Genomic DNA, 14,758 nt, shown 5'->3' with positions numbered 1-14,758 from the left:
TTTCTACCGAATACTTTTTGGCACATTCGACCAGTACATCACTAATCTTTTCAACAATATTATCAATAAATTCAAGTGATATGTTTTCAAGCATAGTGTTACTTAGTTCATTTTCTAATGATTTTACAATATCTACTTTATTTTCTATATAGTTATGATATACTTCAACTTTTTCGAGATTCCATTGTTTAGCAATTTCTTGTGTTGGCTTTTGTTGATATATGGATTCAGTGCTGTGCTGTCTTTCAAGTGCCAATACTATCTCTATAGGGTTATGAACATCAGATAAAAATTAGAAAAAAGGTAATATTCTCACATTGTGTACATATCTTAAAAACTCAGTGTTTGAAATACAATAATCTACGAAACTTGATTGTTTACACGTAAACTCACCATTTTGGTCACCCATGGATCTACCATTAAGTATTATAATGTTACAATGTTTACAAATATCAATAAGTTTTTTTCCATAGCAGTTAACAATGTTATCTTTAGATTTCCTTTCTATGGAAAAACCATATTTTTCAATTGCTTCTAGGTCTATTTGATCAACAGTCCAATCAAAATTACTGTTATTGTCAGCACTGTTACAAAAATGTGATAGAGAATCATCAACATCAATAAAATCTCTCAATGTGAATACTCTACTATTAAAGTCACCTAATAAACATATTCAATTATTTTCTTTGGACAAGTTAAAAATCTCATTCTCAATATCGTCAAAAATTTCAGCTGATGAAAATCTGGAGTTTGATGGCGGTATATAAACAGTTCCCATCAAAATATGTTTCTTAATACTAAATGTTTTACCTTCTATTCTAATCCATAATATATTGTCACTTGCGTTATTAATAATGCTACAGAATTTGGATAAAGAATCTCTGATATAGACTACAATACCACCAGACTTCCGAAATGACATATTTGATCTATGTTTGCTGAATACACTGAAATTTGGGATATCAATATTGTCAGCTTTATCTGTTTTTGTCTCTGTGAGGCAGATTATATCATATTTGCTTATAACATCAACAAACTCAGGATTTCGGAGCTTAGAAGCTAGACCGCAAACATTGATAGAAACAATCCTCGCATAAGAAGTGTCTGAAGATGTGAGAGAGTTACCATTCGGTGGTTTCGTTTTCGTTGTTTACATTCCCGCACGGTTGCTCTCTTTGGTATCCCTAACGGCGCGTGGTCGCAAAACGGGTTTCATGTCGATTTGCGCTGCGCGTTGCGGATTGGCGTGGTCCGTATGCGGTATCCGAGTCAGTGCGCTGTGTTACGCTGGGTTGTGGATCGAGGAAAGGGGGATTTCTGTCCCATTCACGAAAAGTTTATCTGCAATCAGCACAGCCTTTTTTCCGAGACGTTTTGCTTGTTTATAATGAGGGTATAACAGTTTTCTGCGGTCGTTGATTTCCTTTGGGAACTGTTCATTAATTCCAAATGGTTTTCCAACAAGTCTGGATTGAGCAGCTTTTCTGACCTTTTCTCTCTCTTTGAATAGGACGAATTTTAAATGATAGAAAAGAACAACTATCACTTTAGTCTACTTTATGGTGCACTCAAACGGAACACTTTTCGTTGCTCGCAACGAGCGTCTAGTTCTTCTTCCTTTTTTAAAATTACATCTGGCTGTCAATAATTGGCTTCCAAACAATTTACCATGTAAGAAATAATACCCATCATTAAAGATCGAGACTTTTTACCTGTCACTTTACCACAGGTATGTCTAGGTGAGAGACAGCGCTTTTTTTTAAAGGCGTGAAAGTCCCGAAGGAAAAACGTTCGGGGTGTGTACAAAAACTAAATACATCCTCTGTTAGGATGTGAAAATAAATTACCTGTGTTTAGAGCAATTGTCATTTGGGGTTTTTTGGTTTTTAAGTAAAATCATTTTGAAACTACATTCAAGTTGTTGTTTTTGAATAACTTTAATAAAATGTGTCTCGGCACTTGCTGAAAGAATAATATTGAGTGTCGTTTGCTGTTCATTTCATATCGTACTCTACTATTTTCGTAAATATCGGGCTAACATTGAGTTTGATAATGTTTTTCAAACATTTATGCCTAATTAACGACAAAAATTTGACTTAACATTTAGATTGTGCAATGAATTTTACTAAAAAATTTTAAATGCTGACATTATCGCCATGGTAGAGCAAATATGGAAAAATTGTCCTTAATCATTGATTAAGAATTGTTGCACATTGCAGCACAAGTAAAATTATATAATGTTTTAATTCTGAGTCTGCAACGGGAAATAACTCCAATAGAAAAATTCAATAAATACACCGGATTTTCTAAGAACATATTTACATATTACCTAAAGTATCCTTACATTTTTAGGATTACAATATTTTAGATTTTTTCACTTTAATTAAATCAAAGAATAACATTCCTGGTTGGAATGCAAGAACATGAAAATTAATGTTATTTGTTCTTTTTTTTTAAAAAGGATAATGGTGTCAATACAAATTGTATAATTATTATTTTTTAAACATATCGTATACATGATCTAAATCTTTTAAAAAAAATTTAATGTAATTATGCACATTTTGAACTTCAATACATCTGTTTTGGGTATTGAAATAATTGAACTTCAAGAAAACGAGTAACATCCTTTTATAAAACTGTTGATTTAAATATTCAGGATATAAACAAACTGCGTTTTAGGCATTAAGAAAGGTGGATGGTCGTTGCCACTTCTCAACTTTTTGATCTTCTCTGGAAGAAGAGCTCTGTATGAGAATATGAAAAAAAAATCTAAATCAAAAACAGTTTTTACTTAATGATAGAACATAGCAAAATAAGTCACAGTTTTAAAATGTTGGATACATGTGTAATTTAATAGTTAATTTTTTACCACCCAGGCAAAATAAGTATAATTCTGCCACTGATATTCAGCGTGCCGTTTACTTCGAGTCGAAACTTTGAAATTTAAAGAAAAAATATGCAATTCCTCTTTGTCCATCAATAAGAACAATGTCCTTTGAGAAAACAAAACTAAGACTGACGACCTCTTGTAAACAAAACAAAACACTTTGCGTATAATCCACTTCGAATACTAAATGCTGAGATTTAACCAAAGAAAGATATCCTTTGTTACAAACAAAATAAATAATTTCTGTTAAACAATTCAAATAAAAAAATATAGAATGCAAATGATAATTAAACAAAACAAATGAGATATTTTACAATACAAAATAAAAGTATCTCATACAAATGCAAAATAATACAATACAAATGAGTTATTTTAGTTCTTTTCTTCTATATTTTCGGAGACACTGCAATAAAGTAGACTAAAAAGCATTTGGGAAAACTTTTTAAAATATGATTTCTCCCTTTCTCAAAAATCGAATTTGATATCATACATTGTGATGGTAATAAAGTCGTACCCAGAAACCAAAATTTCTTACTTCAGGAATTTTATAATCATGTACAAATTTTATAAAATGTGTTAAATTCAATAGTTTTAATTTTGTAAGTTCGAAGAGTGATCTAGTGAAGATAACTTCAAGTCAATGTTTTCTATGAAGCTCAAAACTGTTTATACCCTTGATTAACAAAGTTTTATAGAGTTCATAGAGAAAACTAACTTTTGGCTTTAGTTTGGAAGCCAAAAAATGTCTAATCCCCACTGGTCACTCCTTGATACATTCAACGGCATTTTATTCATATCGCACTTGTAAGGTTTGTAATTCCGCGCGGTCATGAAGTCAATGATTTTCTTTGCAGTCGGATGTTGTCTATGAAACACCCATTCCATTATGAATCCTTTAACATTAATTTTTTCGAAAAACCTTGTTGCCTTTTCAATGGCGCGGTCCTCGAATCCCTCAATATCCATTTTGATAACTACATTTTGGAAATATTGCATAACTGGAAGATCCAAGAGATCGTCCATTGTTATAGTGTACACGTGTCCATAAGTACCCTGAGCCCGACCTTCTTTCAGGTTTTTTATATGACTGGAGTCCACATCTACGAATGTACCACCCATGTTATTCTTGTCCATTCCCAGGTTGACGAGCGTGTTTTCATTGGATATGGCGTTGTGGATGAGGTACACGTTGTCTTGTAAGCCCCCTTCCATGACAGAAGCACAAAGATGCTGCAGGTTTGTATACAGGGCCTCAACGGCCAGAACCTTACGTCCAGCCTTTGCGAAGCTCAGCGTGTAAACACCTGAAATTAACATTTCTGCATGTGTCTTAAAGCCACCTTTAAAACTTTTTTTAAATTTCATATAACTGTTTGAACCTTTACTGATCTTTTGATGTGCATAGAAATCGCCTTTGGGGGAACAATTGAACTTTGTTATTATGGTTTGATAATCAACTAAACAAGAGATTAGAGGATACAAAATGCACAACACTCATTAAATCCGGTGTAAATATATTGTGTATCTATATTTTCATTTCTGTATCTATATATAAAAATGTGTATCGATATTTTCTAAAATTGAATTTACAAGTGTTTGTTGTGGACATACTAGCCCTAAAGGACATGATTTCTTCAACAGTTAAAGGATCTTAGACAAGATTAGAGCTTAGAATTCAAAAATTTGATTTGGTCATTTAAATTTCTGAAATATGTAATAAGAACATTTCACATGCTTTACCAAATTTTGAACGGCATTTATTGAGTTAAAACTGATAAAGCTAGTTTTAAAAAAAAGAGATATAATAATTTAATTCGTTTTTTATGAACGATGCATGTTTTGTTCTTACTTTCCGGAAGTATCCCATAAAAATATGACATCCAATATACGGTAAAAATCTTACAAAGTGAACTAATATTTTTCTTAAAAGAAAGAGAGACATTTTTTTTTTACTTTCATGGATTATAATTAAATGTTTGTGCTAACAATTTAAAAACAAAATACTGTAATTCATGCATCCATTTTTTATGCTGTTAAATTGTAAGTTAATTTCATTATCTAACTCGTACTTCTCTTGTCCAAGTTCAAAATGCATCTTCATGTACTTACCAATATTAGCTCCAATATCAATAATTTGTAGTTCAGGATCATCTTCCATCATTTTGGACAACATCAACTGCTTCTTAGATTCAAACGACCCTCTCGTTCGAAGTATCTTTGAGATCACCAAATCCTGATCTTTTGTGTAAATGAAGATGGGCGTAGGTCCATAGTTGGTTTGTAATGTGATATGGGGAAAATCGAAACAAGCGTCACAGACATTGCGATTCTCGTACCATCCTTCCTGGTCACGGCTAAAGATATTTCTGATAACCTTCTGTTTCCTACCCCTGCATTCAATCATATCCTTATTTTGTTGGTATAATAGAGTCCTTTGTACCAAACCATCTTTTTCTGAGGCCCAAGCGCTTATTGGAACATAATTTTTAACTCCATTTCTAAATTTCAATGAGTTTTGATTGAATTCCAAGTACAGAATTACTACTGCCACTGTTGCAATAACCAGAAGAAATTTCGAGATTGACCGTCTATTAGAAACCATAATGAATCTGAAATTAATTTTTTTTAAAGTCTTATTTGTAGTGTTTATATATTAGATATAATATAGATAAATAATATACTACCTTTCACTTCGTCAGTCCGATGAGTAGTAGTACATGTATTATTCTATGGCAAGGATAGTGTGATCGGGTTATACGTATAAAACACCCCCGTGGAGACTGGTAATCATTAACGACATGCTTGTGTGTTTTTAAGATGAGTAGGGGAGGTCCTGGGTAGTAGCTTTTTTTTTCAGCTTTGACCCCCATCCCTATTCTCTGAACTTTTAAGGTATGTTCAATTTTCCAAATCTGAAAAAGTACATAAAAACTTTATAAAGTTACTTTGTATTGTATCTAGGTTGTAAAAGTGCAAAATGTATTTGGGAATTTTGTGATCCTGGACATAGAGGGTTAATTCGTTAACCCGAGCTTTGTTGATCACAATTAAATGTTAAAAATACCCTGCAACATTCAGCACAAAATATGACTGTATGGTTGGAATAAGCGATATTCACTTCCCATGGGTAGTCTAGCCTCAGGTGGGAATCTCTTCGTTTGTGAATTAGTTATTCATTTCAATTTTCAAGATTATTTATTTCCCTTGTTTTTGTTTGTTCTAAGAGGATTACACTGGATCAATGTACATGTTTAAGGTCTTACATCTACCAAACACCCTTCTCTTTTACTACATTCCAAACCAGCTTTTCCCTTTTTAAGAAACGCATAAAACGTACTAAAGACACCCACTAGCTTAAACAATATTCAATGTAATGTATTATTCCCTCAACATTAGCACATTTTCAATTTAATTCAAAATCATACAATTTTGGGTTGTTGTTTTTTTTTACGAAATCATTCTATAACAAATCATTATGAATTCGATGTTTGTAAATGTAACAATGCAGTGCAATTTGCATTTTAAGGACACATTTTAAAAATGTTTGGGGTTTTTGTATTCAAATTAATCTTGAACGAAAACGTTGTAATATTATTTACTTTTATCCTAAATCATTGGCCAAAAAATGATGACAACCACTTTAGAATAATCAACGTACCTTGTGCAGTTGCATATGTTTTAACACTTTACATACAGGAATAATGGAAGATACTATCCAACAATATTCTCCAAACACTCTCAAACATTCGCAAAGGCACCGTAACCTCCCGTACCCGGATTAGAATATTTTGTATAAAATCATTCTACCTCCTTAATTTTTTTCAATTTGCAAAAGGATCATCAATCGTATGCGTGCCCCATGTAAATATGTAATTTGATACATCCCAATCATTGCTTTAAAAAATCCATCTGTAACTACATATGTATCCGCACAATCATTGTACTCACTTGGTATCCAGTGTACTTCAAGTAAAGTTCGTATTTTAAACAAACACCAAAATTACTTGCTACCGGTCGCCAGGAGGCGGTCAGTTATATGATATATGATATGGAGTGAAAGGAAGCTGCAGAGCTATTATTATAGCCTAGTTCAACCAGACTTTTTTGCCTACGCAACACAGCTTTGATCAGAGATAGCATGTAGTTGGACAAGAAAATTATGAGAAATGTTGTGTCAAAAGTACTTAAAAAAGTAAAATGTATAAGTGAAATAAATGGTATTGTGTTTCTCTGTATTTTTAAAAAGAAAGAATAAAGCTAAAAGGTGAAATTATTTATACGATGAGCATCAAGTACATGTATGTTCTTGTATTGCTGTCAGCGTTTGGAATCACCAAACTTAAACAAAGCAGGTCATTAGTAAACGAAAAGTTTTATATTTGTTTTGTTTTTAATTAAGGTCTTCCGTTTCCAACGGAAGACCTTATTGTTTTCGTTCGGTTTCTTTTTCCATATTATTATCAATTTTTTTTCTTTTTTTTTCCAACCAATTTTGTGTACGCGATTTCTCTAAAACTACTCCACCGATTTACATGAAACTTTCAGGTCTGATGAATAATGATCTGAACCTTATTGGAAATTTTTTTTAATGATGACGTCACTTCCGGTTTTGAGTTATTTACAATTTAACGATTTTCAGAGGGTCGGCTTGTCCAGGGGTAAACTCCGAAACGATTTAAGATATTGAGTTCAAAATTTCAGGGATTATAGACAAAAGGTTGTAGATCTGACATGTGGTATATTATATATTTTCCTATGACCAAAAGCGCCGAAGCTCGCCCGAGCTCGAAAATTACAGTTAAAAAAGCGTCGTGATTTTTCGTGGTTTTCTTTTAATATTTCTTTCCTCGATTGTATTTTGTTATAATATGAAGAACAAAAAATCTTTATAAAGTCAAGAGCTTTCATATGACATCAAGAAAAATGGGCTGACCCTTCAAATAAGGGGCTGAGGGGGCTCTAAAGTCTTTTAATGATAACTTTTTACTGTGAAATATTTTGTGATACGTTATAGAAGCAATTATGTTCATTCTAACGTTATCTAGCTACACATGGCAATCATTTACTCATATGTTACGTAATTAGGGATTTTAAGGGGCCAGAAGTCCAAAACTTTGATGCTCAATATCTCAAAATGGAGGATAATGTTGATAAGCAATATTGAACAGAAAATGCTCAAAATATTGAGCTTAACAATCTGCAACCATAATTTCTTTGTTATGCGGCCCCTAAAAGGAGTTACAGGGTTGGCCCCTAAATCGACCCTTTCAAGATATCTCGAGAACGGTACAAAATTTGTAAACACTTGTTGAACAAAATGTGTTTGAATTGATTAGAGCTTTCATTTGAAATCAAGAACTAGGGGCTGGCTCTTCAAATAAGGGGCTGAGGGGGCTCTAAAGTCTTTTAATGATAACTTTTTACTGTGAAATATTTTGTGATACGTTATAGAAGCAATTATGTTCATTCTAATGTTATTTACCTATACATGGCAATCATTTACTCCTTTGTTACGTAATTAGGGGTTTTAAGGGGCCAGAAGTCCAAAACTTTGATGCTCAATATCTCAAAATGGAGGATAATGTTGAAAAGCAATATTGAACAAAAGATGCTCAAAATATTGAGCTTAACAATCTGCAACTATAATTTTTTTGTTATGCTGTCCCTAAAAGGATTTAGAGGATTGGCCACTAAAACGACCCTCTTAAGATATCTCGAAAACGGTACAGAACTTCTAAACACTTGTTAAACATAATGTGTTTGAATTGACAAGAACATTCTTATGGCATCAAGAAAAAGGGACTGGCCCTTCAAATAAGGGGCTGAGGGGGTTCTAAAGTCTTGTAATGATAACTTTTTACTGTCAAATATTTTGTGATACGTTATAGAGGCAATTAGGTTCATTCTAAGGTTATTTACCTATACATGGCAATCATTTACTTCTATATTATGTAATTAGGGTTTTAAGGGGCCAGAAGTCCAAAATTTGATCCTCAATATCTCGAAATGAAGGAAAATTCTGAAAAGCAATATTAAACAGAAGATGCTCAAATAATGTAGTTAACCATATATTGTTTTTTATCAGGACTCTAAAATGAGTGGATATCAAAACGATATTCCCCAGATATCTCAAGAACGGTAACCAATTAAAAAAAAACTTATTAGCGGTACACAAAAATACCTGCAAGAGTTACGCGTGCAGTCAACAACTTTGCGCATTTTTTCTTCGAATTGCCGTAGGTGCAAAGTTATAACTTTTTCTGAATTGTGTTAGAACTATATAAAATTGACATTATATGTTATGTTTATTAGTTGAGAAATTGTGATTTTATTGATTTGAGGTAAACATTACTTTTTTAATTTCTACGACTTTTTTTTTTACAAACGTTTTCATATATTTGAAAGAAAAAGAAATCCTAGGGCAAACATACAAAAATAATATGGGGAAACCCTGAAAGTTTAGCGCTTTTTTTTAAAAAAAAATTACCCTAGAGTCCCATTGTAAAAGTTCATAGAAAAAATTGTTAACTTTTGAAACGATCCCTAGGAAATCAGGGTGGTAAAAAAATATTTTGATCTTAAAATAATTCGTATACTAGTAAAACTATATGAAAGAAATCATCAAAATTTCTAGAGTAGAAATAATTAGAATCAATCTCCTTAAATATTTTAGAAAATTTATTGCTTTCTTCATCCATAATTTTTTTGTCTAAAAGTTAACATATTAGAAAGATATTAATTTTAAAAAAAACATTTATTTTTGTTAAAGAAAATGGGGAATATTTCTCTAGAAATATCTTAGGGAATGTTTGTCCTGTTTTGATCCAATTAAATAATTGCAAAAAGAAAGTTTCCGATTTTCAAATTGAAATGACAGATAGAGAGTTACAATAGTTTCCTGCAGTTTACGGGGGTTCACGTTTTTTTTTTTTTTTATCTACGATTAAAATACCGTACACTGTGAGAGTCGTTTTCCCACCTAAAGTATTACGTTTATTCAGAGTTTCAGTTTTCATAAACAATGTTTTAATGAATACCGATTGTAACACTTTTTCATAGACATTTTTTTAAAGTTCAACAACTGAAATCAAATATTGTTCTAAACAGACAAAATAACAATGTTTTAATGAATACCGAATGGTAATACTTTTTTTCTGGTTTCTTTGATGAAGTTATGCAATGATAATTATTTTTTCTTTTTCACGCCTTAAATTTTTGGGGAGCAATATAATCATAAACATAATTGATCGTGAGATTCAGAGGTTGTTATGCATGTTTTGTTCTAGTGAAATATCAGTTACGTTTTAGGATAAATGGCTAACACGCCAAAAATTTTATTTTGAAAAATATACAAATTCAATTTCAAATAGCACATCGCTAAAATTTGAATTCTTGTCTCATGTACATAATTTTATCTCTAAGAGAATGCTAAAGGAAAAAGTTACCATAGACAATTAATGTTTTAGAGTCTCTATCAGTCAGCTTTTTGTGATATCTTATCAAAAATAGGTCGAATTTAGAAAAATTGGTAAAGGAAATTCGGATTAAATTAAAGTAAACTTTTATGTTGAAACTATTTTTTGCAATATACAGTAAGAAAAATACCCTTTTTTCACTGTTAACCACTTGCATTTATAATTTGTAATAATTTTAAAATGAAGAAAATCTTGGTAATGGTGTAAAATTTTGAGGACATTGCAAGAAAAAGTGGGTCATTATCCTAGTAATTTGAAAGCTTCAGTAGTAGGGTAGCAATGTAAAATTCTTGGGTTTTTTTTGTTCTCATTGGTGGAGTTTTTGCGCCGGGCCCTAAATAACCGTAATCTTTAAACTGGAGACTTGCGTAATATTTAGACTCAGCACTTAGATATAAGCCCTTTTTGGTCATTGCACGCGATTGCCAAGGAAATGTAATTCTGGGCGGTTTATACAGCTGTATAGCTTTCAAATCAACTATCAATCCTAATTTTCTGAATTGTTCTTGAACTATTTGAATCAGAAGTTTCACCAGTATAATTTTCATTTTATTCATTTCATTTAGTTTCTAAAAGAATCGAAGTTACTTGATCATGACTTCATGATTTGCATAAAAACGGAATTTTATTGAGATATCAAACACCATTAAACTGTTTACTCTTCTGGTGTCAACTATAAAAACAGTACAATTTCGTGTTTTGTACGAGGTCTGCTTCCCTGGAATACTTCACAAATCTCGGCGGGCCCACTTGTCGGTGGGCTAAGCACGTTGCCTTACGTGCTTAGATTTGGGAACCACGGTATCCTTTGACCTTATTTTAAGTACACACACAATTTCGATCATTTTTTTTAAACCTGAATTTTTAACCTAAATACGGATGTGTCAGCTCATTATTTAGGAACCCTCAGCACATTGCACACATGCAGTTCATGGTACCTGTGAGTGGTTAAAGAGACCTCCCCATTTGATGGGAATTTGGGGGAAGTTTAGGTAATCATTTGTAATCTTACCTTTTATATTAAAAGACTGAAAACTGAATTCACTTTAATATTTTCTTTTTAAATAAATGTTAGGATTTTTATTCGTCTTTAATAATTCCTCCGGGGTACAAATGGCTTATACCCTATTTTGACATTGAGCAAGGTGGACGTCTGTACATTTAGCTCTCAGTTTGAACAAAAAATCGTCCATCCGAATTTTTTCAGACCGGAAGCTACATACCTGCAGCCAACATTAAGGTGTAATATCCCTCTGCTATTAATTTTGCCATAAATTATTTAAAAAATTTCATATTGATTTTCATCTAAGTCAATATCAATCGATTCATATGAAACAAATTTTAAGTGATGAAGCGCTGCTAGATTTTTCAAAAATTGATAAAATGTCTAATCATGATATGAAGAAATCTAGGCATAGTGATTATAAAAAACAAAATTTTACCATCGCAGCATAAAATTAAAAATCCAAAATGTATATGAAAATAATATATAGTTATATACATTTTCAATTCATATTACAAAACATATTGAAGCGCTGCATTTTAGTTCAGAATAGCACTTTGTTGTATAGGTTTTCAACAAAATTTGCTTCAATCAGCAAGAGTTATCTTTCTTATCATAGACTATTGAAGGTTTTACATACATGCAAGAAAAATTGCCACAGTTTCTTAAATTTCAGAAAAGGTCATCTTTTTTAAATTTGGATAAGATAATAGAAAATTGATATATATTTAAGAAATCCTAAAAATGTAAACCAGAGCATTTTGTTATGTAACACAAAAAGGGGATCACGTGAATAATCTTCCAGTAATTGGTATGATATCAATACAGGGATATACTGTCTTGAATCAAATGAGCTGAGATATTAAGGGTTTTTTTTCAATTTTTTTCAATCCCATATCTGCTCCCTCAGAATAGAAAAGCTTTATTAAATTTTAAACATTTGAAATGTTATAAGTTTTAATTAAACAATTTCAACTAAGTCTAGAATTTGTAATTGTCTTGGTCACATTTTTCCCAATTATAATTCATTCAGCTCTGTGAACGAGCTATAGATAGAGAAATAAAAATATTCAATCCAAATATTATCTGGCCTAAAACATCAAACATGTACTGTACATGTACTGAACAAGGACATAAAATTTAGTTATATTTAAAAAAAGAATAAATCCATCGGGAGGGGGGAGGGGAGAGGGGAGGAATAGTCATGTAGATATTGCCTCATAAATACTTTATCATTATGATACATTTCTTGTAATATTTTGTAAAAGTTTTCTTTACTTTTTTGCCCCCCTGCTTCAAAAGAGCCATGGGTTTAGTTCTAATTTTCTTTTTCTATCTTTGAATTCAAATAAGTGTATCGCCTTCCAACATAAATTAGGACCATGCTCCACCTCCTTTGTTGTTACATGCATTAATAAATGTGAGTTAACAGAAACAAAGTGATATTATTTTCTACAGAAGTTATCTCTCTTATCAGAGGGACATTCCACCTTAAGCTAGATAAACTAGAAATACACATTTAATTGCGATATTATCTTAAAGTTAACAAAAATACCATTTGAGTATAGAAGGTCATGGTATAGAAAAATATAGAAATGGCCAAAATTTAATCCGTAAAAAAAAATGTTATTTTTGTTAAAAGCTCAGTATATGAACATACGATTATTTCCGAATGTCTTCAAAAGTGAATATGGTAAATGAAATTTCATGCGCGGATCAAGAAATATTTTACGACGGAAAATTTTCTTTGACCGCAGATGGGGAGGGGGGGGGGGGGGTTCCGAGGCCTATTCATAGTCATTTTTAATTCATGTGTTTCATGTGTTTAAGGTCCGGACCCAAACCCCTTTCCTTCCAGACCCGTACATACATTTTACATGTATCTTACATTTTATTTGGGATCCCTTAGATTGCTGCAGTCAATTACTAGCTCCATTTACAGTTTGTTTACATGGGTACAAAGCTGCATATATAAATCAACAGTTAGAGAAATTGCATCTATATATTTTTGAATTGTATCACTGAAGACAGAGACATAAATAACTATTTATGTCTCTATATATGAAGCTATGAAGAAGGAATCACGCCGTTTGTGGCCAGTAATCGAGCAGTAACTAAAGGAAACAAAGGAGAATCGGAATGCCAGTCGTTATATTGATCAGATGGTATTTTACCTATTTATAAAATGAATAATTTTGACGAAAATTACAGAATTTGTTATGTTTAGTTTATAAGGTACCGTTTATTATAGATTTTTCGTTTATATTTGGCTTACCTAAAAAAAAAATACAATATTTGATTTGGAGTCCAGTCAAAATATTTTAATGTTTTATTATTTTATTTGGACAACGTTTGCCGTATAATATAGGTGATATTTGTGATGTTTGCCCGTGGTTAATATAATGAGTCGGGCCTCTTTTGCAAGTTCGATAACTCGATTTTTTTTTTACCTGAACAAAACGGAACACAGTAGGTAATCGTGTACGGACAAAAGTATGCGTTGAAATGCGTCCCTCCTGATCTTTTGTATTGTTTATGTAATAAATAATTGTTCATAAATCACCTTGTATTATTTACCCGTTAGTCTTATAGTCTCATACAGCTTAACCAACACTGTTAACACCTACCAAGAAATGTAATTCTTGTTTACATATCCCTTAAAATATTTTACAACAATTTACCGTTAATTCAATATTTTAGACCTTTAATGTATCTTTTTAAACATAAAAACTTCACAACAAATATTTGACTAGTTGTATCATTCATTTGAAATCACATAAACCAAAATCCTTGAATCATGAACTCGTGAATTAAAAATAACTTAATGCTATTAAAATATTGTAAAATGACCGAGTTTATAAAATGTTCAGATACCTTATATATACACCTTGATGACCCAATAAAATGAGGTCTGTCTCCCTGGTAAACGCTGAGTGTAAAACTTAGTTAACGCGTCTAAAAAGCCGTAACGTAAGTCTCAACCACGGTGTCCTTTGACCTCTTTTGCTGAATAATTTCTTTCTGATTTTTTTATGAATACAGTCATTAAGTATGTTGATTTGCTTTGTGAACTATTTTTGTTGGTTACATGATTGTAACTTTGTAAAATGCCAATGCCATGTTTTTTTGTTTTCCCTTGCCGTGAATTGGACTGTGACAGCTATAATTGTTAGATTTTGATTGGATTTTCAATTGGACATTTAAAAAGGCTATAAATTATAATCCACATACGGCTGAATTTTTACAGTATAGTGGTTTAGATACTGTATTTCAAAAACAATATCAACAAGAAAGGATTATTTTTTTAATCAGTATAGGGAGGACCAGCCTCTCAATTTAATTGAAATATTTTAGAATAGTTAAATATATAATATTACATGTAGTATACATAGA

General features: G+C 31.6%; 1 protein-coding gene across 1 annotated transcript; it reads right to left on the bottom strand.

The window, feature by feature from the left end:
• Positions 1-2,631: 2,631 nt before the first annotated feature.
• LOC128167621 (uncharacterized) lies at positions 2,632-5,447 on the bottom strand. Its single transcript, XM_052833439.1, has 2 exons — positions 4,997-5,447; positions 2,632-4,191 (listed from the first exon to the last, which is right to left on the bottom strand). The coding sequence occupies exons 1-2, from the start codon at positions 5,289-5,291 to the stop codon at positions 3,611-3,613; spliced, it is 876 nt and encodes a 291-aa protein (XP_052689399.1). The 5' UTR covers positions 5,292-5,447; the 3' UTR covers positions 2,632-3,610.
• Positions 5,448-14,758: the final 9,311 nt, after the last annotated feature.

Source organism: Crassostrea angulata, chromosome 10 (genome assembly GCF_025612915.1).
Source record: "Crassostrea angulata isolate pt1a10 chromosome 10, ASM2561291v2, whole genome shotgun sequence".
NCBI lineage: Eukaryota > Metazoa > Mollusca > Bivalvia > Ostreida > Ostreidae > Magallana > Magallana angulata.
This window is presented reverse-complemented; position numbering and strand designations above follow the sequence as displayed.

Bases quoted from the DNA above. Each gene is read 5' to 3' on its own strand.
- LOC128167621 (XM_052833439.1), bottom strand. From the start codon at position 5,291: ATGATTGAATGCAGGGGTAGGAAACAGAAGGTTATCAGAAATATCTTT. The intron at 4,192-4,996 runs GTAAGTACATGA...TGTTAATTTCAG, and splicing joins TGATATTGGAGCTAATATTG to GTGTTTACACGCTGAGCTTC.